Raw genomic sequence first — 26,779 nt, 5'->3', positions numbered from 1 at the left:
CTAAAGTGGATGAGAAATCGGGGTTGAAATATAGAAAAGCGTCAGTCCGGTCGGCCTGTAGTAATCAGCCCGATTCAATTTTGAAGCCTACCGACACAAACGACGGACGGCAAAGTTGATTGGTTTTCGCATGCTGTATTCGTTTGTTATAGTTTATTAAAAATCTTTCGCGATATTTTTACTTTTAATTATTCTGCTACCAATATAATGAAAATAGGAAAGAAACAAATATATATATATATATATATATATATAGATTTGGTGCGACAAAAACACAAGATTGAAATAATTATGTCGACATTTACACGCCACAATAAAATATTTAGCGTAATTATTTCTTAAATTTATTCTTTATGCGGAGAGTACATATATCAGATGTTATAAATTATATTTTTCAGGTCTAAAAATGTACTGCAAACACCTGATTGTTCTTTTACACGGAAATAATCGTGAGGTTAATTGGTCAAATAAGACGCTACTTATAACACTTGAATGGTCATTTATCGAAGTAGATGACAGTTGGCGTGTGCTGCGTTATATGTGCATCAGTATGTCACGTACGCAGTCAAGTACGCAGTCACGTACGAAATGATCGTTTCGGTTCAAGTGACACTGACGGTTCTAACAGCTAAACTGACCGCGCACGCTAATTGTCCAATTATCCGATACTCGTCTGTAATCACTACGGGACGAGGATTGAGATGCAGGTCGAGGTACTGCCCGATGCATTGTATTGAAATACCGACTTGCGATCAATAAATTACCGTATAGGGTTGTTTTCGAGCTTCCAAAACGCTCTTCTCGCGTTCTAGTATGCACTTTAATGCATCGCATCTGCCTTTAGCGAAGCTAAAGCTTCAATCCGCACATTGTGTTCTAGATCAGAGAGTTTGTTTATTTCGCCATTCGAAGTAAACGCCACGTTTACTTCGACATTTAAATATTCATTATTGCGGCGGTTAACTGCGGGAATAGTGGAAGGAATATTACGCTAAAAACATCGCTCCGATGTGCAACCTGTAATATGAAGGATTTAATTATCAAGCGATAACGAGAAGCAGAATATAATATTCAGAGTCAATCGTTTTTGTAACAATGGGATAAAATGACTGGGATATATTCAGCGCGAGAGAAGAGAGACTTTGTGCTTGGGTGAAGTTTATGTGAGATTTGAAACAAGAGTGTAAAATGGCAAAGTTCATTAGCGACAATAGCAAAAATTATGTATTTATAAAGTTTAGATATATTAAATTTAAGTTGATTATGATAATGCAACAAAAAGAGGTAATTTAAGTAAAAACAAAAATTAACACACGATAAAAATGGGTTTTCGTATTACGATTTTAATTTGATGTTTAATAATTTTCGCTTTGGACAAAAATTCAAGAGAGGGTGATAAAACCACGATAACTGTTATTCTTTACGGACAATGACATTATGATTTATGGCATGCAGTATTGCCTTGGGATTGATCCTGGATAAAAGGAAACGTTTTATGGAAAATATCAGCGCGATATGTGGCAATCGATACGTGTGAGAGTCGATTTCCCTCCACAGAAATTTTTAACGCTACAATCTATAGCTTATGCGCGCGGCAAAACAATGAAAGCAAATATTATATTTGGTACAATATCGAAAGCAGGCAACGCTAATTAATTATCTGCGCAAATAGCGCCCGTTAGTTCTTTTCAATAAATTTACCGAAATCTGCGCCGATATTCAATAACGCGAATTCCTCATTTTTATTTCGAGATATTTTATAATAATTAAATAACATTTTATACCGACTACTAATTAGAATAATGAACTTCGTTCTACAATTATAGATATTGAATTTTGAAACTTGTAGGTATTATAGTTTTTGAAGAGTGTAGCATAAGCGGTGCGCAATTGAATAGCCTCATTGAATCGCCTTTTCAAAAGAAACTTTGCGCATAAACACCTAAGACAAACGCAACGTTTCATCTAGCAGGGAACCGATTTGCGAGTCGGCGCGCGAATATCGCTCTCGAAAGTAATTAAACTTTGCTGTTTTGTGCTCGATCGTTTATCGCGGATGAATGTAATTGGTCCGTTAAAGGAAGGCTTGGCAAAGAAATTAATTCTGTCAGGATGCGTATGTGTATATTTGCAGAGATATATATTTCTCCGTCGCGTCGTTTAATCGACGAGAACGTAGCAAAAAGGGGATTATGTAAAATGTGATTAAAAATACAGTTGCGATAGAGAAGGGTGAGGTTTATCATGACTTACAGCTGTGGAATGGAGAAAAATAACATAAAATCAAATATTGGCGTACCAAGGACATATCGTATATGCTTTTGTATTCCAGTGGAAAAGACCGCGTTTTCGAGTATTCTGGCTACTGGCTATTTTTGTATATATATCGTTAACTCTTTATATCTGTTATCTAATGTTATAGTTATATACACTGTAAGGTTATTTGAATTACAAATATGTGACCTAACACATTTATATCGGTACGAACAAAATAGAAATGTAAAATAGGAATTGGAGTTTGCGTGTAGTCACAGCCATTACCGGTATTCCGCGTGGATCCTTCTTACTCTCCATCTTATCACGCGAAAGGGCAACACTGTTATCGATTTATGGTGACAAGGTATACCAGAGGTAGAAACACTGATGGAAACTCAGTGGTAATGCGACTCGACAATCGCATACTCGTCTACCGGACGAGATCGGTGGGAAAAAAGTATCATGCGTCGAGAATGAAAGTGCGACAAAATATACAATATAGCCACATAGACGTATCGATAGACAGATAAGGTGGATATCGATACACATAGATAGATAAACAAACAAATAGATAAGTGGATAGGTAAATAGATAATAGATAGATAGAGATAGACGTAAAGAGAATATGTAGGAAAATAGAAGAAACGCGCACATGCATCCGCGTGAACCATATACCGTACCGTTGGTGGTGATACGTGAAGGGGTGGGTGCGGGTGACCTAATTTTTGCAAAACAGCCAGGGCTGCGGACCCACCGCCGGTCCGCGGAATACTAATAGTGGCGCTGAGGGTAGTCGCGGTGGTAGTCGGTAGCATAGATGCCCGCCACCCCTCCTCGCACATCGCTCGGGTACTCGGAAAATCCACCGCTTTTCCGGATGCTACGGCACTGTGGCGCGGCGTCGCCGCCGGAGAGTGAGAGAACCCTTTCGTCAGTTGGGTCTCGGTCGCCGTCAACGTCAATACGACGAAGGCGTACGAGAGCACATCGCCTCGGCTCCGGTTAACGCCGAGGCCACACTCCGACGTTCGTCGACGGGAGAAACGCGCGCCTGGCCATTTGCATCTCTCGCTACGTACCCCTCCATTGTTTCCTCCCAGCCTCTCCGTTTTTCACCGTTTCTCACGTACGCTTCGTTTATCTATCTTTCTCTGTCTTTCTTCCTCTCCTCTCTCCTATCTCTCTCTCTCTGTCTCTCTCTTTCTCTCTCTTTCTCTGTTTCTTTCTCTGTCTGTCTTTCTATCTTCCTTTATGCACTTCAATACGCTCGAGTTCCAATTTACCGGTGCAACGCGAGCGCTACTACGTTCATGTGCGTCGCAAGTGGGCCGATAGTGGATGATATGTAGCGGAAGACGCATCTCTCTCGGGTGTGATATAGGGAAGAGGCTAGAATCGCGTGCTCGATGTAGAGTGCAACCGGCGAGGATATGGCCGACGGTTGCTCTGTTTCTTTCGGCATGTTCCTCACGGGAGTGCCCGCGAGTGCTGTCTCCGAGTGCGACGGCGGCGGACGCGCCGGTTGTGAATAATAGAAGAGAGAACGTTCCACGCTATTAGGTAGTATTGACGCTATTGGCGTTATGCTCGCCGGGAGAGAGGTGGATGCTTTATCGAGGCTCGTCGTATGTTTATCCATCGCCGCTTGTGCAAATTTTTACGTGCCATTGTCGTAACAACAATGCGTACGAACGCTATCTTAAATTTTTGATCAACATCAATCAGACAATTCGATTTTTCTGCTTTTGTGACAACTGATTAAGAAAATTTTTACTTGACTTTTTTTTTGTTAAATCAGCACGAAGGGAATTCGAACGAATTTTATTGCCCGTTTGGTTTTAGAGGGAGAACAAAAGCGCTCTAAGAGTGTATGGGATAATGGGAGCTTTTCCTTTTTGACGTGGATTGCCGTGGATTGCCGTGTGCGAATGTTGCAACCGTGGCGAATATATTTTTAGTTTATATAGTAAAAAGAATTCGATGATCTCTTTTATTTACACAACACAGAACAGGTGTTTCTCGTAACATGATCATTTGTGCACGCTATTTCGTGGACTTTTATTTAAAAAATTACTAGCAGTTAACGTTTTTCCGTATCTATGATAAATGGCGAGAGAACGTGCCGCGATATTCAACTTTTTGTCGAACGATTAGGTGAGATCAAATCAAATGAACTGATTTATCGGTCGTTTGATTTCAAAGGAAGTATAATAAAGGGGAGAATGAAAACTAATTTCTTTTAGATTTTTTGTTGCAATGTAGGATCATAAACTTAATTATAACATATCGACAGTTTCAAAGGTAACTCGTCATTTTTTCTTAATTGCATAAATGACATTTTTTTACGACTCGATGCACATTTTATTACGACGCCTCTCGATTATGGACTATAATATCTCTTTCGATTGGTTAAAGAAATAGAGATTATATGATTAACAGATTTTCTTTCTTTTAAATTCCATTTTTTTATTCACGCGGTGTTAAAAGAAAAATGGGAAAAGAAAGTGATTGCGTTGCAGAAACGCTTCGTTTCGTTCCTTACTTCGCGCGGTATGAGATTTCGTTTAGGACGCCCTTGTAAAGGTATTGAAATATTTATTCGGGAGATCGATTACTTTAATGGACGCTGGTAACCTTGTTTAGTAGAACCGAATCCTTCGATGATGAACTTTTTAATTTTGTTAAAGAAAAACGCTCGCGGCGACAATTTTGCGATACGCTCAGCAGAATAGGCGTTTGTAGCTTCCCATTTCTGAAAAGCCAGATAAATGGGCGGTCGTGTTCTTTTTTACAATAATATTTCGTACGCGCCTCGGGTTTTGCGCAAAAGTTTAATGGTCCCCTGCATCATCGAGACTTTGAAATAATAAACAAACTAATTTTGCAAACACCAATCTGTTTTATTTTCAAACACAGTGGATGCGGTATTATCATCGCGTGCTTTTATTTCGCGAGCATATTTTGCACACTTTAGACAAAACAAAATCTCTGAGCGTTGTGCATTTTCTGTTTAATCCAAAAAGATGCGTTTGCATTAATTATTATTTAGATTGACTAGATAAGAAGATCCGGAGAGAATGGCAGGAACATTTAATTCGATGTTTAATTTTAGTTATTAAAACGCACGAGATATTATCTTAATGAAATCGTTGTAATAAACTCAGACTGACATAGTATTTTCATCCATCAGATTTGCAATTATAAATTATGATATGAACTCGATTTTCGCATCGATTTTTCTATCTAGTAACTCGCGTTGACTCCGATGAACGACAGACAAGTTTTCTCACGTTTTATCATCTCAAACTTTTCGCTAAAGCGACGGAAACACATTTAAGTTGTTTTCGCGGGACCATTATTTTTCCGTTCGCTGAAACACACGCGGTATGATAATGTCGCGCGTAGGTGAATTATTTTTCCAACTGCAGGAGACTTTTATTCTCAAATTATTATTTAAAGCTTTTAACTAATTGTAATAATAAGAGATAAAACACGGATGTATTTTTTATTTATAATTTTTTGATGTTTAAGCAAAGTGCTTAAACATCTAAATTTTTAATTGTTCTGTTAAACATTAATTGTTTTATTACAGTAAACATTTTACACAGACTCGCGTAAGAGATCCGTTTATTGTTCATCTAAAATTTTTATAACCATGCAAGTAGCTGCGTCTTTTTGAATAATTTTTTTTCCTTATTTTCGCGCCTGTTTTCGTTTTTTGTCTCTCTATTAAATTTCGTTCACCCATCATCCTCAGAGTGTTCTTCGTCGCCTATCTGCGAAACAAGAGTAGGTACCGCTTTCCCGCGCATTCGTGTGTGCATTGCATTCTGTATTTCCGCGGTGAGATTTGCGACCCGATTGTCTGCGAAATTGACTTCACTTTAGTAGTGTGCGAATAAGAGACATCTCGCAATAAAATTCTTATGCGCTAAACGAGCGCTTATGAATATGATATGTAGCTTAAGAATTTCGAATTGAAATTATAATATATATGTATATATAATATATATGTAAAATCGATACAGATATTGCAATAATTTAGTAACGCAATCCATCTGTTAGTAACGGGAATCGCAAATGCATATAGATGATCAATATTTAGATTCATCAATTTATTACTCGCGGTAGTCCGTAACGATGGTAGACTTCTATCAGTTTCTAATTTTTGCGTGGGACGGCTATTGTTGCTTATACTTTTGTATAAGCTATGTATATAGAATGCGCAATATCGACAAGTTGGAAATGAAACGGTTGCAAGTGGAACAAACGTTCATTCGACGGCGTTCGTCAAGTCTGTAACTGGCGGATGCAGCGCGAGATGATAAAGCCGGGGATCTGACGAGCACCTGTTGTAAAACTGCAGTGTGCGTGCATTCTCTTGTTGCGCAAGTTTCACCGTTCCAGAATCCGGCGAAGTTATACGCATATTCAGGTTTTATTTTCCTCTCTAAAAATCTCCGAAGGGAATTTTGCATCAATCCGTGCGCTTTCGAGTGAGAATATCTCCTGTATAATCTTGTTTTGTTGTCTCGTGACTCGAAATCGTTATATTTTCGTGTGAATGGAAGAGGAAATAGATTCTTTCTATCGTGCAGAACAAGCGGACGTGTGGCATGATATTTGCCGATCTATGTACTTCAACCATATGAATTATCTGTGTATATAACATCGCATACATTATAAATTCCTTTCTTTATTTTGCTTTTGACTTTTGTAAGTTATGATTTATAATTTAACATTCTGGCGGTATTAAAAGAATTGCATTGTAAAGAATGCAATCAGATCAAGTCGAATTATTTTAGTTATTGTAAATTATTGTTGTGGAATCTATTAATACGTATATGTACATTTATACGTAAGCATGAAGTGATACTTTGTTAGAAGTTACAACAATGGCACACACAATAAATAATTTGGAATGAAACGAATTTCAAAGAAAGGATAAACATTCGGTCGCTTTCTAGAAGCATTCAGATTGCACTAATTTCTGCTAATTAATATACGCGTATGATTTACCTTGCCACATATTGAAGAATGTATCGCGTTAAATTAAACTTCTCATGAACTTGTTGACAGTTAGGTATTTCATTGGGACGATAATTGCAAATGATATTGCGTATATTAAAGAAAAGTTAAGTCACTATCATTTATCACTACTTTATTGATAGTCCAAGCTATTTACACATGTGAATTTTGAAAACTTTTTTAAAATCCTATGGTCTGTCGTATTCATCCGACTTTCATCGTGAAGCGGAAATGTCAGCGAGAAATTCGATAATAGCTGCGAATGTATCAGAGATGCAATCTGGTATACGAAGAAAATGCCATTGGTTGTCGACAGATAAATGTCAATTTAAAGCCTATAAGAACAAGACAAGGAACAAGGACAGTCTTGACACTGATGCAGCTTCGGCAGAATGTATCTTCGGCAGAAACAAACGCCACGCAATGCTACATAGTTCCATTCGAGGTTTCATGCTGCGTCGCCGCGATTATTTTTGGAATAATAAGGTTAACGAGAAATTACTCAATTCACAGTTTCGAGTAATTATGTGATTATTTGGCCAATTTAACGATTAGTGTGATAATAAAACCATTTTTTTTCGTATTTAAGAAATAATATTAGTCCGCATATACCTGGACATATTTTATCGTGTATTGTGATTTTTTTAAATATCTTTTTTTATTAAATTTGAATAACGTTTGATTGTGAATTAGAGAAAATTATGTTCATAAAAGCTAACTAATTGAAACGTTCGGGTGATGTAACATCAAATAAAAAAATATATGAATATTTATTTGAAAAATTAATCCGATTAAGTTTGAAAGGTCGATTTTAAAAATATTCGCAATATCGAGACTTTTGTTACTGTACAATCCGCGCGCATACTATATTAATAATCCGTATATTGATTTACCTGAATCTGTTCATAAACGTTGATAACCTATCACACCATGCATATAGTTTGCTCTAATTAAGTGTCATTTGCGATCATTTACCCGTTATTGAAAAACTCTCTTTGTTCACCTCTCTAAATCGACGATATAATTAGTCGTCTTGAATTATTATATTTTGGAATCTTGTTGTTTCGTATATGTTAAATGATATTGTATTTCTGTGTCTCATCCTTCTGTGAAAATTTAAATTTTAGATTACCTTTGATTATAAATATATATTTAAAATTTTTTTATTTAATCAAGCTTTTTTAAATTTTTTTTAAAAGATTTTTTCAACTTGAAAGTACAATTTAACAAAATTATAGCATCTACTATATGTATTTTTTTACATAACTTTACATAACAAAAGATAAGAAAGTAAAAGAGAGCAAATTCAACATACAATACAATCCGTGATCTTGCATTGCGTGAAGTATTAACAAAGCGATTACACATATTCAAGATGCCAATGGCGATCGATGATCTTCATAGGTGAACTTGGGCATAATCTTCGCAACGTTCCGTGCATGCGCATTGGCACGTTCCATAATCGACAACAATAGATGCACTCGTAATGCATTTAAGGCTATAGAAATGAGAAAACAACGTGTAGGAGAAGATATTTATTCGCGTATTGTTTTATTTTTTTCACAAGTACCGTAAGATTACCGTAATATTACTTTATTGTCGTTTCTTGATGAAACGTAACATTTTTATAATTCTTTCTTCGAAAAGTTTAGTAAAAATATTTAATATTGCGTTTCACGCAATATTATTTCATTGAATTATTTTGCATTATTTATATCTATATATATATATATATAAATATAAAAATATTAGATCGATAGTCAGAAATGCTGAACTTGTATGTTTGTTCATTTCTTTTTTTGTTACGATTTTTCATGTCGTTTTGTGTGTTTGAGGATTTGATTCTCATTGAATAAAATAAAAAAAAAAATATATATATATATATGTATACCTGCTATGTATAATAATATAGATTCAAAAAACCATGCAGTTTGTAGTCTTTCTAACGCTGTTATATTAACCGAGGCTCTTGAATTACATTTTATACGCAATAATTAATTAGTAATTGGTAAATATAATATTTTATTTTAATTTGATAAAATTTCGTATTCCGTCGTAATTTATGTAGGTTCACATCCGAATTTATGTCAGTAAAACGTAATAATGTTTGTTGTAGATGTAACACACATATTGCATATAATGCGATTAAATATGTTTTTAAAATATCTATTGCAACGAATATCATGTGTCGATATACGGGAAAATATTTATCAGTGTATCTTTCGTGAAAGACAACAAATTTTGTAACATTATTCATGAAACGTAACGAATTTGTAACATTCCAGCAATTTTAATTTCCAGTTTTAAGTTTGTCTGGTTTCCAAGCAATTTTGTGACTTACTTAATGGTTTGGCAAAAATTCTGGTAGATTGCAGGAAAATTCAAATCCCTCGGCGGCAGCGGTGATCCCGCTGTGCTTGATTACAGTAGTCGTCCAAATTTGTTTATTTTTTTTTTGCTCAGAAATGCCGGTAGGAAACTGTCTCGAATTCCGAACGCCCTAAAACTTTCTCAATGAATTGTGATATTAGGGAAAATTATAATGGCAGAAAGAGAAGTAAAGAAAGACGAATTATTTCTATCACTCTTTGTGATTACATATTTTTGTGATCGTTTTATTTATATTAATGGCAATATACATATATTAATAATTTGAATCCAATTAGGATAAGTAAAAAGTGAGGTCTTTATAATTCACTTTAATTTAATCGAGTGCAAGGAATGTTTCGCAGGCTCGTGGTTTAGATTAAATTAATACAATGAAGCCCGAAGCCAATTAACGATTTCAATCAAGGTCACTCGTTGAAATTGCGATTGTTCTGCAACTTTCGTTTGCACCACTGATTATTAATTATTTTGTACTTTAGACGAGTAGTTTACCAGTTTAGTCGGGGTCAGCTATTTCCATATTACCGTCGCTCGATGTAGCTGCATGGTGTAGCGATATAAATCTCAAGAGAGAAGTGTAATTTACAATCTCTGAAGACGCTTTTATCCCCAGGATTTTACGGTTAAATTTTCATTATCGACGTTATTGGTTGTTACGAAAGAAAAATTTCTCTCGTAAATTTTACAATTTTTTTTCTCGTTTTCTGTTTGTTTTGAAATTACATTACTGACTTATCTAATACATATTCATTATTAGTATAGAATTTTTCTGCAATTCAATAGTAGTCGATGTTTAATGAAAGACTTTATCGAATATCTCAGTGATAATATTTTCGCTTTAACAACGCAAAATGGATGACATTAATTTATTATAAGGTACATACCTATAAACTTTTGTTTATATCCCGCAATATCAATATGTGACTATGTTCGATTCACTGATTAAGCATCGAATTATGTTGCTAGTAGTTGGCAGTTACAGTTTCTGGGATATTCCGCGTGGTTATAATTACTGACCCTTAAATTACTAGTGTTTTTCATTCGTCGTGTCCACCATGTATATGCAACGTATTCCATTTGAACCTCTCCTGTTCGATACTAATCTTTCTACAATCGTTCTACAAAACCCATTACGCTAAAGTGTAACCTATAGAGGATTTATAGCAGAGGGAAAATGTGCAACGACATTAAAATGCATTGTCTGTAGTGATCGATCTCGTCTATTTAGCTTATGCGTGTGAGATAAAGTTCAGTATAAATCACAGAATGATATTATTCTTTGACGCTTTTTTAATGCTTGTTTCATGCCGAAAGTCCAAACTCAATAAATTAATCGCTAACGAAAGCATATGTGTGCAATATGAGGAATAAATGAGAGATTACGAAGGATATTAGATTTTATGTCGCACATGATGAACGTGTTGAAACAAAAATTGCACGAAGCCGCCATTGGCTGCGTCGAAATAATCTCGTGACTCTTCTTATCGTGTCGCAACCGTTATTATAGAACATAAATACCGTATGACCAGCGACTAAAAATAACGTCGTCATAAATACGCGCTTGTCGTTCATTGATTTATTAGCGAAATCGAACGTGTTACTCGCCGTGCCTCGTATCGAACCGTAGATTTGCCTCTATCCGAGAAACGCGATCGGGTTATGCGTTGCGTGCTTGTCTTTTCGTTTTGCATAGCCTTCGGAGTCTTGCAGCCTTAACCTTTGCATTTAATTTACGACCTAGTGCTTCCTGCGCCGAAGAAAACCCTCGCTAAAGTACCATTATTGAGATTAAGTGCACGCGCGCGATACAGCCTCTTAATTATAACGATTTGCTTCTCTGATTGCGCGCGGCGGGCTATCTTAAGATAGACTAGCGCAATGAAGGAACGCAAAGTAAGATTGTAATGTTCCAATATTTAATCACTTTATTTAAATGATACACATACGTAACAGTAAACGGAAAAATTAACATCTCAACACGATCATTATCAATATGTGGCATTGTGCGTATGTCGATATTATTATACAAAACGTATAATTTCTTGCTTTTGCATGTATCTCTCTCCTCGGTTAACATTGAAATAACTGTTACTGCTGGTTATAAAACAAAAGCTTTTTTTCCGAGCACGTCGTGAATCATACACGAAATTTTACAGAACGTCGGTCCAATATCTCTAATAATTCTACGAGACTTACCCGAGCGCAACCTTTTCAACGATCGACAATCAATTTCGTGTTCTGATCTGGATTCTGTATCGTCATCGTCATCAAGAGCCTCATCCATCATTACTGGAAATTACGCGATACGTCAAACGCATTCACATGAACTCCATTTATAGAGTAAAGAGATATTTTTTTAAAAAACGGAACGGTATTTTAGTGTCAGTGTAAATCCACGAGTGAGTGCGTGTAATCGAGGGTTGAGTAATGAGTTATTTGAACGAGAGGTCAAATTAAAAGCTCCTTCATGTCGGCCGATCGTAATGCACGACTAAACGCTAGAAACGACAATAATAGAATTCGTTCGCGAGCGATTCTTTCGCATAATTTAGATTTATAACTCGAGCATCGTGCCAAGATGGGAAATCCGTGCGTAGAAGTGCGTTCGAACCGACGGTTGCGTGTCGTAAAAAATTGCGCGTATCCTCTGATTATAGACTGAAACTGCTACGATCTTTCGCAATGTTAATTTCGCGTAATATCGGTCACTGTCATTGTGGATAAAAGTGGTTTAACAGGGGTGATTGAAATTCACCGTTTAACTGGAAGCGAAATGTAGTAGCGAGGAATTCGGGGTAGATGTGACATATCTTAAATAAACTGTTATAGTTAATTTTATAATCAAATGTTTATTGTACGGAAATAAGAATTAATTAAAGTTTGTTCTAACTGACCTCGACTCTTACCATCTCAGCGCTATTTTCTACAACATGATAACATCTATTTGATATATATGAGAAAACTGTGACGAGAGAAGCAAGAAGCTGAAATAAAAATATGGAAAAACGAAGCGTTGGTATGTGGAATCGTGGATAACATAGTTTTATACTACACTGCAACAATCACTGCAGCAATCGATAATAGCACAATAGATTCAACATGTAATAATATGTAGATTCTGTAATTCTTGAAAACAAGCGGCTGGACGATAAGGCATCCCGAGCAAATGGAAAGCACCATCGACGGTGAACTGTACTGCAAACAAGAAGGCGCAAATGGATGCATAGATATATCTAGCTTAGTCGCGGTTTGTTGTCTTAAAGTTTCCCAAACCGTGTATCCCACCTCTCCCCCCCCCCCCCGAGTGTCCTGGCGAACATGAAATAAATTAAGAGCGACGAGCGAGTTTGTCGACGACAAACGACGACGGTGAAATCCCACATGTTCACTTTACCTTATAATAGCTGGTTACTTCGGGTCGTGAATAGTCGGATGGAAGTGCGCGAATGTGGCGAGAACGGGGAAACAAGATGGACGTGGAAACGCTAGTGCAAGTCGGAGAATGGCAAGTTCACTTTGAACTTCTTACGCTGGGAAAATAGCGCATAGAGCGCCTTAATAATGTTTTACGGTATTCCGGACGACTCAGCGCAAGTGTCGACTAAAGGAGATAACAGAGTTCTCGTGGCTAATAAACGGAATCTTTGTAAGACGCGATAATACTGACAGGATTCGAGGACAGGTCACAGGAGCGTAAATCGAAAATGTCAAGAGAATGATGATGTTTTTTGATTTGCGTAGTAAACGCAAAGATTTGAAAAGAGGTATTTTTCATTAAATATTTCCTGGAATAAGGAAATTGCCGGTGGTTATCTGAGTTATCTCACTTTGGGCGATGTTGAGGATTTTGCTTTTATTTAAGGACAGATGGAAAAGCTGCAGGGGCAGATGTAATTATGTGGGCAAGAGGACAGGGAGAAAGGCGATCAAAGGAAGCCTTGAGACAAAGGATAACTTGCTCCGCTAATCATTTCATTTGTATATGTTACTGCTACGAGACGATGTTGTATAATAATAGACTCTGCGAAAGGATAAATGTCGAGAGTAAAGACATGATTTAGGAAACCCCAGTATTCGTTCAAAAGCGAAAGGTTGCGATACTTCAATATCCGAAGACACGGTTTGCCCGTAATCGATTTGTTAATAATGCATTGTAGATTTCGTATAAAGAATAAGAAATCGAGTGTTTTAAAAAGAAGGTGTTGGGATTTCGAAAGTAATGATGGACGATTTTTGAGGCTTCGTCTCCTGAGTTTTCCGAGATAACAAAGTGTGACGGGGAATTTATCGTGGTATTTAAGAGGCAATTCTATGTATCAAGACGACCTAAGAATGATGGCGAGCGTGGCTTGAATACGAATCATTAATTTAATGTGGTACTATGCTAAATGTGTCACGATGGAAATTTCACTGGCTGCTCGATATTCAGTTGATCCATTGTTTGATGTTCGTCGTGTGAGCATATTCAGATGTGAGAGACAATTTTCCGACGAATTAAAACGTTTTATTGCATGAAATAAAAGTAATTAAAAGAAGAAAAAGCTAATGTTGAATACATTTTTAATGTTGAAATTCTCGAAAGATTATACAATGATAGCGAGAAACCCAGCGAGAGAGAAACACACGCTTCCTTATTTTTGTTATTTTTCACAGAGATAATCTAGGAAAAAGAAATATATTTAGAGTTTTGGAAGCCAGTTATTCAAACATTGCAGTCTTACGAAACATATCTCAGTTATATAAGTAAAGCCGGCAAAGGTAATTTCTACTCACTGAGATGAGATACATCGTTAATCTATTTATAATAAAAAACGAAAGCCTTGCAAAAGGGGACAATCTTTTCAGCATATTTAATTTATTTAAATTATTGCCGTAGGAAATTTACATAGCTTACAAGAGTGACTTGAGAGAAAAAAGAAATGTGTGAAATTTGCACAGTATGTCAGACGAAGCCTTGAAGAAATAAAAAAATCATGCAGCTCGCGAGACGTTACGTAAAGGAGTGTAAGCACGAGGCAAAGGAGCGGAGGCAAATCAACAGTTTGAATTCCGCGATACGACCGCTCGTCGCTCATTTATATGAATGTTAAGACTTCTAGAGCACTTCAGGCGACAGAGTTGTGCTAGAAAACGCCGGGAGGCGGCGATATCCCGTCGGTCTTTATCGGAGCGAAGGGCACTCATGTCTGCGCTCATGTCGAAACCGTATTTCATCGTTTCGAAAAGCGATTTGAAGAGTTAACAAAGAAAATAGCCTCGAGTATCGTCGATATATATATCGCGACACTCGACACTCAAGCGACAACTCATTCGCTCGAATCTGGGGACCGCTAATCCCCAGCGAGCACGTCGATCAGCATCGCGGCGGACGCTGCCTCTGCTGGGACTTGGAACGGAACACTCTGGCTGCAGCTGGCCCCCCTGGATGTTTTGACATTGAGTGCGCTAGGGTGCCGAGGTGGGGGGCGCGTGGTCTTGCTGCCTGCCGTGCGCCGGCGGCGGCGGGGGTGGGGGTGGTGTTAATGTCTCGGGGGCCACCCCCGAGGCCAAAAAGAGTTCTTTGCTGAAGCATCAGCAGTATCAGCAGCCCCAACAGCAGCAGCACGAGCATCAGCAACAGAAAGTTCTGCAGCAGGAAAGACAATATCATTATCAACTACCGAAACGTATTTGTGTGGCTCAGTTTAAGGAACGTGCGCCGCTTGGTGATCTCGACGAAGACCTCGACGACGATCTCGACGACGAGGAGAAGGAGGAGTGCGAGCTAAGAATAAGCGAGGAGGAAGATTACGGCAGAGAGGGTAGTACTCAGCATCGGCTTAGCCCGCGGCTGCACGACATCGAGGAGGAAGACGATGAGGAGGGTCGTCACGTACGAGAACGGTCAGTCATTAATCTAGTTTCGCGGGCTTCTCGATCTAGTTTGCGCTAAGCGTTTCGAAATTGAGTTTATTATTGTTTCGTCTTGATTCTTAAATTTTTGCGAAATGTTTAACGTCGCACGTTTTACATATACGATATATCACGGGATCGACTATTACGTCGCATTAAGATTGTAGCATTTGAATTTATTTAACAGAGCCCTACTAGTATCACTCAAACTTAACAGACGCATTTAGCAAAGATTACAGTTGAGTAATAATCTAGTAGCACTCAAACATGATTAGATAGTTCGTCGTATGGAGCTCGTTATGAATAGTTGTCAGTTAAAACAATCGCATTCATATGTTACTCATTTGTTATCTCTATTAAATGCGTTCGATTATTATATCCATGCGAACGTATCGTGTCGTGTAGTGTAAACAACGCTTTAAGTAGCTAATTGCCGATTTAATTAAATATTTTGCTATAGGTATATCGATAGAATGCGTTAAATTTCACGATTAATTAATGACCCTTCTCTCCATGATCGCAATTAACTGACGGCAGCTTGCGTGTATATATGCGTGTAATTCATACATTATTATCGTTATGTTACGTATTAATAATAAAGCATTTTACGCACTCGACGTAATGTATTTCTCCAGTGTGGAGAAATACATAATCCCGCACCGTGGATTTTGTTTCCGCATTTATAAGCCAGGCAATACCAACGGAAAATTTTATTTTTATCCATTTACAATAGCGTTAAGCTATACATTATCTATATGTGGAACTTTTCAATTTTTACATTATACAATTACACTTTGAAACGTATGTCTATAGATTCAGACGTTTGTTGCTGCGGGATTTGATGGACAAACTTTCTTGCCTGATCCATACATATTTGCTTTACAGTTTCATTGTCTTGGACTGACACATTTCTCAATGTTACGCGTTATGTTTGTAGCGTCATATGTACACATATACAATCAAACTTACGTTTGTCACATATCGACGTCGACGTCGAATTGCGTTTACTCGCCTGACTTTGTTGTTCACCCAATTTAACTGTGCATTACGGTTGCAAAAGTTACATTTAGTTTCAGCCTTTGAGATCGTTCGTCTCGAGGAAAGAGGAAAGTTATTAATATGTCACGCAAGCAATTGTGTGACGCGACAGTGCAGGCAGACAAATACAAATAACTGGTAGCAAATATAAATAACTGAGATGAATCTATCCCAAGTTTTGGAACAATTTTCTATAACGTAACAAAAGATAATTTTTTTAGAATACTAGTGCTAATTTGTTATATATCAGTTTCTTTCACTCAGATATTTTTTTTTCTTAGACAAAATTAGGAAAATGTATATCGAATATTGTATTAACGATCTTTGATTATCGGTTTTTTTTTTGCTAATACTGAAATATGGAGCGCGCCTTCATATACCGATTGATGCACTCGGCTCAATGGCACTCGCGTGGTTATTGTGCTCGTAGAGAATGGCACGGAAAGACCTTCGATTGGCTACGCGACGGAAGGCAATCTCAAGAATGGGGAGATCTAATCTGCCCGCTATTCATGTCTTATATCGGATTAAATGTTACAAGTAATTCACATTGGTTGCTCTGCGTTCTTGACCATAATTGCCCGTGGACTACTGCATCGAGATCTAGATTCACTTTTCGGACTATTTCTTTTTTATCTCTGCCCTCAGTCCTTCTCGAGTTTGTTTTTCTGAGGGCTTTTTAACAATAAATTTATTTTTTAACCCTTATGATTGCGCGTATACAAATACATTTATGACATACATATATGGATCAAATGTGTTCAAATAAATCGGAAAAGAATATAAAAGAAATCAGAGCGTGCTACTTTTAAATTCTAACAATAAGAGCTGTGAGAATTGGAACAATGGTGACAACATTTCAAATTAGATTAAACTCCATTCTCCAATGTTCCACCAACGTGGAGGAATTCGCGAAAAATATCATGTGAGATACAGCTTCTTAATTTTCTTTTTTTAAACAAAATATATTTAACGAATCAAAGATAAGAGAAAATACTGTATTTTTGCATTTAGAGAAGATTTAGCAATAAATTAGAAGGGAACATACGAAGCGTAAGAGGAACACTTTAATTCGAATACGCAATGACTCTCTCTTATTTATCGAAGTGATCTATATTAAGAGCTAATGATAATTGATAAATGTGCAAATTAATATATTGCGTTAATGTAGGATTCAATATGACGAGTATGAAGAGCAAAGCACTTGGATAAGCACGTTTGACATACTGGGTTTCATTATGGCCCGTCGATTCGCTCTTTGGATATTGTGAGCTGTACCGCAAACCTTTGGACGCTGTTTGAATATGGCGCATTAAAATAAGCATTGCACGTGTAGTTCACCCGGTTTATAGTCGTGATTTAATACCAGATACGTCGTTAACAAGGGAAAGAGATATCTCTGACGCGAAAAAGAAAAAGAAAAAATACTAGAGCCATTTCTTTTTGCTATGTTATGAGAATATATATATATACATATATGCGTTTTATTATACAGATATCATATTATAACAGTATTGTTACGTTTGTTTGTATATGTTTTATTCAAAACCTTCCTTCAGAACCATTAGTTCGGAGTGATGTATTGTTATCAGATATACGTATTAGATGTATATATTTTTCGACATCACAAAGTAGAAATGAAAAAAGTCAGACTTTGCAAATAACAAGGGCAAATTTTGATACCGAGACAATTGCTTTAAGTATGTATAAGTTAATAAGATTTTCAAGAGGTTAATTTTGAATGCTATTTTAATAAAAATTAGATTTTTATTTTTTCTATTCGGGAAACATAAAAAATTCAAATGAGGAATAACGAATAGTAAGAAGAATATCGTGAGAGTATGCTCCTTGCGTGAAAAGTGGTCAATAGTTTCATATCACTGATGGGGTGATATCTGCGTCATGACTATCCAATGAGCCGCAGGAAACATCGAGAACGTGCCCGAAATTTCCCCGAGTGGACATTGCCGACCAAATGGAATTAGGGAGATGCAGGCTGTGGGTTAACAGGAACACGTATCGGATACGCTTTAAAGCCTACCGTTATATAGATCGAGAACTTGTGGATATTCGCTCCGATAATTACATAAAACATGACTGCGCGAGAGAATTGCCGCTAGTTAAATATGTGTTTAATAAATGCGAAACGTATGACATTAGCGAGGAAAGAAAGTATTATGTTAATATGTTAATCATGTGTGTCACGTCTGTTGGCTTGATGTCTAAAATTTATTAAGAAAAATTATTATGTGCCTAATGATACGTCTAATAAGTAAACTTTCAAGGCTTTAATTTCAAGCATTTCAAGTAACTATTAAATTATTCATAACAGTTACATAATCCGTTATCAAATCTTTTATTTTATTATATATATATATATATATATATTGAAGTAAAAATATTTATTATGTAAGAAAAATTTATTATTTTTCAAGTTTAAGAGTTGCGTTACAAATGTCTATGGTGTCATGTGAGCTAAAAATTAAAGACTGCTCTTATACTTTCGGACTGAAAGAACTAATACGTAGATCTAATATACGTATATAATCATCCAGAAAATGGTCAATCCAATATTGTTTGTTTAGCGTTGATTGTGGTTTTCCTCTCAATTCAACGGTCTAACTCTAATGATGTGCACGGCTATCGGTTTTACGCTAATGGCCGTTACTATTAAGCGTCTAAGTGCAGACGCGTTATCAAGCGTATTAGCTAATTTAAACGTGAAATGATCGATACGCACGCACATGCCTGCTAGTGACACGTGTGTGAACAGTTGAAGAAACATTTCGTTTATAACTGTGGCGCGAGAGATGTATAATATTAATAATACGAAAGTGCTATTTATATATATGCGGTCTGCAGAAAATTATAAGATAATTAACATGTTATATTATTGCGAAAATGGAAGTGGCTGGGACGGAAATACGAACTTGAGGCATAGCTGTAGGCAAGCTTTCTCGGGTTACTTAGAGGGGAGAACATGATCGAACCAATAATTAACTTGTCTCGAGAAAGCTAAAACGGCTGACGTAATTAATGTAGGGAATACTTACAAGATTTTAATTAAGGATGTAATGAGGCAGAAACTATTTGAAAATCGCCCAAGCTGTTAATCGATTATTCCTCTCTTCTTTCAACACTCATCCATATACGTGTTTAAATCAAGCGGATTTTTATTTTGAATTTAACAACAGATAAATTTAGGTTAGCATATATGTATTATTCTTTTAAATGATTGTTCCTAATTTATAGTTAAAAATATTTTAGTTAATGCTGTTATTTTATGATATTGAGATACTTGGATTATCGTTATGTTAAAAACAAAACTTAATCTCTTATTGTTCATCGCAAAACTGGATCGGTGTGAATTTTTTTGTGCATTGATCGGTTTAATACAATCGGTTTAATCGTTTTCACATGTGAAACCTGAGTATCTACGAGTACCGTTTGATATCGATTGTCCTGATTTTTTGCAAAATTGCATGTATAAAGCAACGTTCCAGGATTACCTATAATTTATAGACACGTCTTATCGATTCGCGTATACTAAGTATAATATACCTGAGCTATTTTAAGTTTTGCTCGAGAGCTTTTATACTTCGTTAAATTCGCGATACTTTCTATCTTTGACTTGAGAATGTAGAACGGGATACGTTGCCAGAGAGCGAGCGATCTGAATTACAACGCCATAATGATCGCATCCTGTCCGTCGCGAAATAGATCGTCCGGTAAGCTAATTCCAAGGCAAATCTCGTATAATTAGAACGCTTTATGGAAACGAAGCTGTGAGTGCATTATGCATCTTTGTTACGTCGACTGCATGTATGCACATGTGATTCGAAGTTCGAGGCGAGACGGAATTTTAGCGATGCGACTAAATCAAGCGGATATGGCGAAGAGGAGCGGGAGTACAAAGTGACTATTTCCTTCGATGTTATTCGAGAATTCAGTTCCGCGTATTAGCAGTCTATAGGCGCGTATATACGAGCCGCATTGTGCCGATAGATATGTGCATATGTGCAAAGATCTTGCTATGTAATGATTGTAATGTTACGATGCAGTCTCGGGGCACGGGGTTCTGGTATTATCTTAGGACGACCAGGGATTTCGTCCCTTTTTCTCCCTCTCTCTCTCTTCTCCCCTCTCTATCTCCGTTCGCGAGATTGGCTCACGTTACGTTATATAGTCAGTCCGATTGATCAGAAATTCGTGCACATGCTTCAATATGCATTGACCGTTCGCCGCGATATCGAAATGCCGACTTATTCCGTGTCACAAAGCAACCTGTTGATGTTCTATGTCCTGTTAAAATCGCGGTCGATCGATGATAAATCTAATGGCATCTAACGGTGATAGTGATTTGTAACAGATTGTGGATTTGCGGATTATGTCGGCGCGGAAATAATTCGCGGACACATGTTCGCACGTGTCATTTTGACGAATGCAGTCGCAGTCGTATCAAAATGCTAAGTTCTATCTCACTGGCGAAAAGCACCATATACGGTATACATATACCATCGGTATTGACGTAACCGGGATGCTCCATAGAGCTGGTTCACCAACGATAATTCAGGATCTGTTGACGTAGAACGTATGTAAACCTTTACGCGTCAAAGCGTACATAGACGAGAACTGCGGAAGTAATGTATGAATACTAATGCTCGGAAAGCTCTGCAGCGAATGGGATCGATTTGATTAATACGCAGAATAATCTATATTGATTTACGATTATGATTCCCAATAACATCTATGCATTGTCGACAAGCGCGATGCGTCCATCTCTGCACCGTGTCCTTCGTGTTTATTATTTGTTAATCGGTAACGAGAGCTTAGAAATGATGTAACAAATGCGCTTCCTTACGTATTTACGTATAAGCGGGTTTCTATATTATTATGTTTCTTTTTACGTTGAGTTTATTCATTTAATCTCTTTTTATAAGCAATTTTGATTGTAAATATAAAATTATACGCGCCGAAACTTTGTCAAATCTATTTTTTGTTTGGTTGTCCTAATTTATAGTAAATCTCGCGAACTGATGGATTATGTAGCTTATATATAGATATCTATTTTGCAATCAAATTTTATTAGACGATACACCAGTATTTACAAGCCACTCTTTTGTTTCTAATAATATTTAAACTCAAGCTCATTAATTTTTTATTAGGTTTTTGTGTTATTTTTTTCGAATTATTTTTTGCCGGATTATCTTTCGCGTTTTTTTTAACGGATCATGATTGGAATGCAATGCACTTATCCATTTGTGCGAATCAATTGTAATCGCGTTTTCTTACACGTCTCTAGAAACCTTTTGCTATGCGCTGCTTTGATGCAAAACCGTCTTTCTCGCTTTCGTCGTAACCATTTTCGCATTATGTTACCGTACAGCGACAAGAGCAAATAAGAAAGAAAAGGATAAAAAGAAAAATGAGCAACGAAAGATCCTCGCGGCAACACGTATACAGTCTCTCGGGTTCAGAAGTGTTAGCTATCCCTGTCGTGGTCCATTTCCCTAGCACATCCGGTTACCGGAGCCGGAGAAGTAGAAATCTTGCGATGTGGTTATGACAAACGTCACGTTACGCTAAGTATTATAATATACGCTTGACAATCGTGTCTGAGTTTCATCATCGAGATCAGATTAAAAGCGTTGACGTTCTGAGAAACCTATTTCGTTCTATTGTTTTGTTCTATTGTTATTGATATAAATGGGATAGATAATGAATAAATTGTAATCATGGATTTATACAACGCGCGATATTGATCCAGGCTTTTAGCTACACAGCTTGATACGATGACCCGAGCTAGTTAGTCGTTGTAATTAATTCAGAAATCGTCTAGAGAGAGTGAGAGAGGGAGAGGAGGGAGAGAGAGAGTGCGGCGGAAAGGTCGGTCGTTACCGTCACTGTATTATAATTCTGTAATACGGGTATAATGAATTTAGATATTACGACGTAGTTCATGAACATATTCATATAAGAGATAAAATCTTTAAATAATATATTCTAGCATATATTACAGTAATATATCTCTTTTTTTAAATGAGATGTTACATTTCTGTCTCATTATATTTGAATGATAGATCTTTGGCCAAGACTTGATATTTCTCTCGCAGTTTTATGACGAAGAGAATCCTTCAGTACGTCGAAGTTTTTGGGTGAACAGAGAAGCAAGGCGAAAAAAATAAGAAAAAGACTAAATAGAAAAAAGGATAGAGAGGAGAGTATATAAGTAAAAAATAGAGGGCAATATAAAGGCGAGATCATTTTAACGCAGCAACAGATTGTCATGAAACAATAAGTCTATCAGGGATTCGGTCAATTCTGCACAGACGCGATAATTTAAGATACTCTTAATTAGAGACGCGGTATATACACGCGGTCTGCCTCCGTCGTACGACACGGTGAACACGTTGGTATGCCAACGTACGTTTCCAACGCCATTTTCAGACAGTATCAACCTAAAAAATCGCCAACGCCGAGCGGCAGCAGGTCGGGTTGGCGTTCCCGTAGGAGCGTCACAACGGCGGGAGCCCCCGGAGGGCACCAACACCACGTGATCGCTACTGCCGCCGCGACGGCTCAGGCTAGGATGCAGGCCGAGCAGGGCAGCATCGGCGAGCTACGTGGGTACCACAATCTGCGATCCCGCAGGCACACTTTGGCCAACGTTCGGTGAGTGTCTCGATTTTAGCCATTGAGATGAGCGGCGCAAATGGAGCGCCGATCAATACTTGCAGACGGCAAGAATGTTTATAGGAGACGTAGCGCAGATGTCTGAAAGGCATACTAAATTTTTAAGATGTCCTTTAGATATCCCGTCTCTGCGCCGTTCTGTCATCGCGATTGAAATTGCTCATTGAGAGACGCGTATGGCAACCGAAAAGAATTTCGATTCCGCATATAAAACCATGTTTATTTGTTCATTGGACGATAGTTGAAATGCACGAAAGTACTTTTTGAATTTAAAATATATAGATTAAAATTTATTTATTTATTTATTCAAATTGACTATCTACTTTGAATCAAAACGATATATTTAATATGTATTATACGTATGCACACGGTACACGTGCCAAAAACATTTGAATATGAATTCTATATTTGATTTTATCGTTGCGCTACGCGTTGCAACGAATGAATTAACAGTATAGGAAAAGCGTTTGTTCATATAATGGAATTACTCGCGTATATATCATTGTAAAGATTGTATTATCGAAAATTTTACGTACAATATATGATCTCTTCCCTCATCTTTTTTATCCTCCCTTTTTTTTATTGGCGTTGTCTCAACCAGAAATCTAATATGGGAATTCGCTATTCTGACTCTGATTAAATTCTACGATGCATTTTTCACATTTTATTCATGATTCCGCTGCTAGTCACTTTTTCAAAGTTTTTACCTTATCATCTTGTCAGTGTCATAATGTTTTATAATAATTTCTTGCTCATTCTAATTGCGAATATTTTTCATAGCTTATTATTTTAATATCATATTATTAAATGAATGAAATCATTAGCAATGAACGCCACAATATCAATTTAAAGTGTTTAACTGAACAAAAAGTACATATAGATATTATTATACGACTGATTGAATAGAATAATGATGCTTAATCCGCACAATAACAATTTCCTTTTTTAATTGGTCCTACGCTAGTCTTTTCTAATTTGAAGCAAATGCAACTGGGGGACAATGGGTCTACGGTCAATTTTTCTGAGTCCTCTAAAATCGATTGCATATCATTCTTCCTTTTTTGTTCGGGATTAGTCTTTCGCTTAGGTATTTTAGCCAAACAAGCCTGATCCCGTTTCTCGATCGCTCTTTTCCGGGGTACCGCGCGACACGATTTACCGGTTAATGACGCACAACCGCAGCTCTCCTGATCGCGAGAAATCTTCTTGATAATTTTCTCTACGTGATGCCTCTCGCGCGGCATCCTGCTCTGGATTTTCGCCATGCAATCGGGACACAATCTATCATGCGGTATCGGGTGATCGATTTTAGGGCGAATAAACATACGCTTGAACGCAGTCATCGCCGGAGGCGTTGCAGTTTTCACATCAATCTGCGGTTGAATTTCTAATCTAGGTCCTGTCGATGGGGGAGTCGGAGTTCTAATACCGCACAAGCAACAGTTACAAGCCACCCTCTTCATTTCCTCCGACCTCCCACCATAATTAATTGTCCTAATCTCGCGTTCTGTGTCCGGTCGCACTAGCCCGGCGGCGATCTTTATAGATCGTAAAAGTTCATCCGTGGGCACTCTCGCGCGTTCTCTTTCATCTCTTACAACTCGGTCGTGGCTAACGTGGCTTGTTTTATCCGTCTGTGATCCGGTGCTGGCGGTCGTGACGGTCGATTGGTCCTTTAAGCGTTTGCGCCAGAGCATTTTTCGGCCGGTTATTTCAGGACGGTCGCCGGCGATTTCAGTCCTCGATGCTTTTAGCTCGACTGGTTTTAAATATTCACTAATAATTCGTATCGGCAACGTACGGGGCGGCGGTTCAGCGGTCGAAACTGTCTGCGTGGTTATTTGTACAACCTCGGTTTCGACGGCCTCAGTTTGCACGATTTCGGTTTGCATGACCTCGTTTTGAACGACCTGAGTTTGGATCAGTTCAGTTTGTACGACTTCGGCTTGTATGATTTCGGTTTGTACGATTTTGGTTTGAAGAACATCAATTTGCGGAATGTCGAACGGCCTCGCGGTCTCGATCAGTGGTTGCTGCAAGTGAAATAGTCATACATTTCAGAATGGTCCGTCGTTATTATAATTAGTATATACCAGAACGAGATATATAGGAAACTACGAATAACTTAGGGGTTTAGGACATTCCGTACATATAATATACAGAAAGCTATATTATACCGTCCGTCAAAAAAATATTAAAATTACAATATTTGTCGAGAAATTGTCAATTATTAATAACTGTTAATGAGAACGGCAATTAAAGTGGATAACGTTTACTAACCAAATAACATCCCGTACAGGGTTGCTTTGCTGGTATAATCTGTAATCGTTCTTTCTCTTTGAACTTCGCTATAATTAGATACGGTTGTGCCACTAATTGCGGATCGAGTAGTGATATCGCTGGTATTTCCATTTCGGTCGACTTTATCTCAGCAATTGGAATTTTTAATTCTATCTGGACCACTTCTGGCTTTTTCTCTTCTACTGGTACTTCTTTTTTGTCCTCGACGGTTGGTCTCTTGGACGGGACTTCCGTCAGTATTTTCTTTCTTTCTACAGGCATTTCTTCTTCTTTCTTTTTTTCGGGTAACTCAATAAATGATGTAACTTGTTCCGGGAGTGTAACTTCGTCTTTTATTTCTTCGTCTTTGTTCTTTTTCATTTCTACTTTGAGCACAGATTCTTCTGCTGGTTCGATCTTCTTTTCCACTTCTCTTTTTATTGTTGGTGGTGTTGGTATTGGTGGTGTTGGTGGCTGAATTATTTCAATCTTTTCTTCTACTACATCCGCAACTGATAATAATTCTTCTGCTTCAATTTTTTCTTTTTTTATTATGTCTTCTATCGGTGGCAATCTCGCAGCTTCAATTTTTTCTTCTTTTGCTAGATCCGTGATCGGTGGCAACGTTACGGCTTCAATATCTTCTTCTTTTCCTATGTCCTCGATTTCCGTGACTTTATTATTTTCTTTCTTTACTATATCCGCCGTTATCAGTGGCAATTCTACGGCTTCAATTTTTTTTTCTTTTTCTATATCCAAAATTGATGGCAACACTGCGGCTTCAATATCTTCTTTTTTTTCTATATCCTCGATTGGTGACACTTCTATGACTTCGATTTGTTCTTTTTTTGCTATATTCGTTATTAGTGGCAGTTCTGCAGTTTTAATCTCTTCTTTTATTAGTACAGGTTCTTCAATTTTGATTTTTTCTTCCATTACTGTGTCCACAAGTAATGATTCTTTTTCTACTTTTTCTACATCCAAAATAGGTGTAGGTTCTTCAATTCTAATTTCTTTTTTTACTGCATTTGCAATCGGTACTTTTTCAACATCGATGGTAGGAAATTTGTTGGATTCGAATTTTTCTACCTCACTTATATCCACGGTTGGTGAAATTGCTTCTGGTATAATTTCCTTTACTTCTGTCTTATTTGTTGCTAGTATTATTTTCTCTTGTTCTACCTCTTCCATTTCTGGAACCGGC

General features: G+C 37.3%; 1 protein-coding gene across 5 annotated transcripts in view; it reads left to right on the top strand.

The window, feature by feature from the left end:
* The window catches only part of Dnc (phosphodiesterase dunce), a 317,538-nt gene that overhangs the window by 57,542 nt on the left and 233,217 nt on the right, over positions 1–26,779 (top strand). For 2 of the 5 annotated variants that reach the window (XM_077410130.1, XM_077410129.1), the window contains exons 1-3: positions 3,343–3,816; positions 11,829–15,555; positions 23,050–23,274. The exons of the other annotated variants lie outside the window; for them this stretch is intronic. In XM_077410130.1, the coding sequence (XP_077266256.1) occupies positions 23,192–23,274 (83 nt within the window). In that variant the 5' untranslated portion in view covers positions 3,343–3,816; positions 11,829–15,555; positions 23,050–23,191. Of the gene's footprint in view, positions 1–3,342; positions 3,817–11,828; positions 15,556–23,049; positions 23,275–26,779 lie in introns of those variants that run through there. 5 annotated transcript variants of the gene reach the window in all.

The sequence above is a fragment of the Temnothorax americanus genome, unplaced genomic scaffold (genome assembly GCF_048541705.1).
Source record: "Temnothorax americanus isolate GAGA-0224 unplaced genomic scaffold, ASM4854170v1 Scaffold28, whole genome shotgun sequence".
Taxonomy (NCBI): domain Eukaryota; kingdom Metazoa; phylum Arthropoda; class Insecta; order Hymenoptera; family Formicidae; genus Temnothorax; species Temnothorax americanus.
This window is presented reverse-complemented; position numbering and strand designations above follow the sequence as displayed.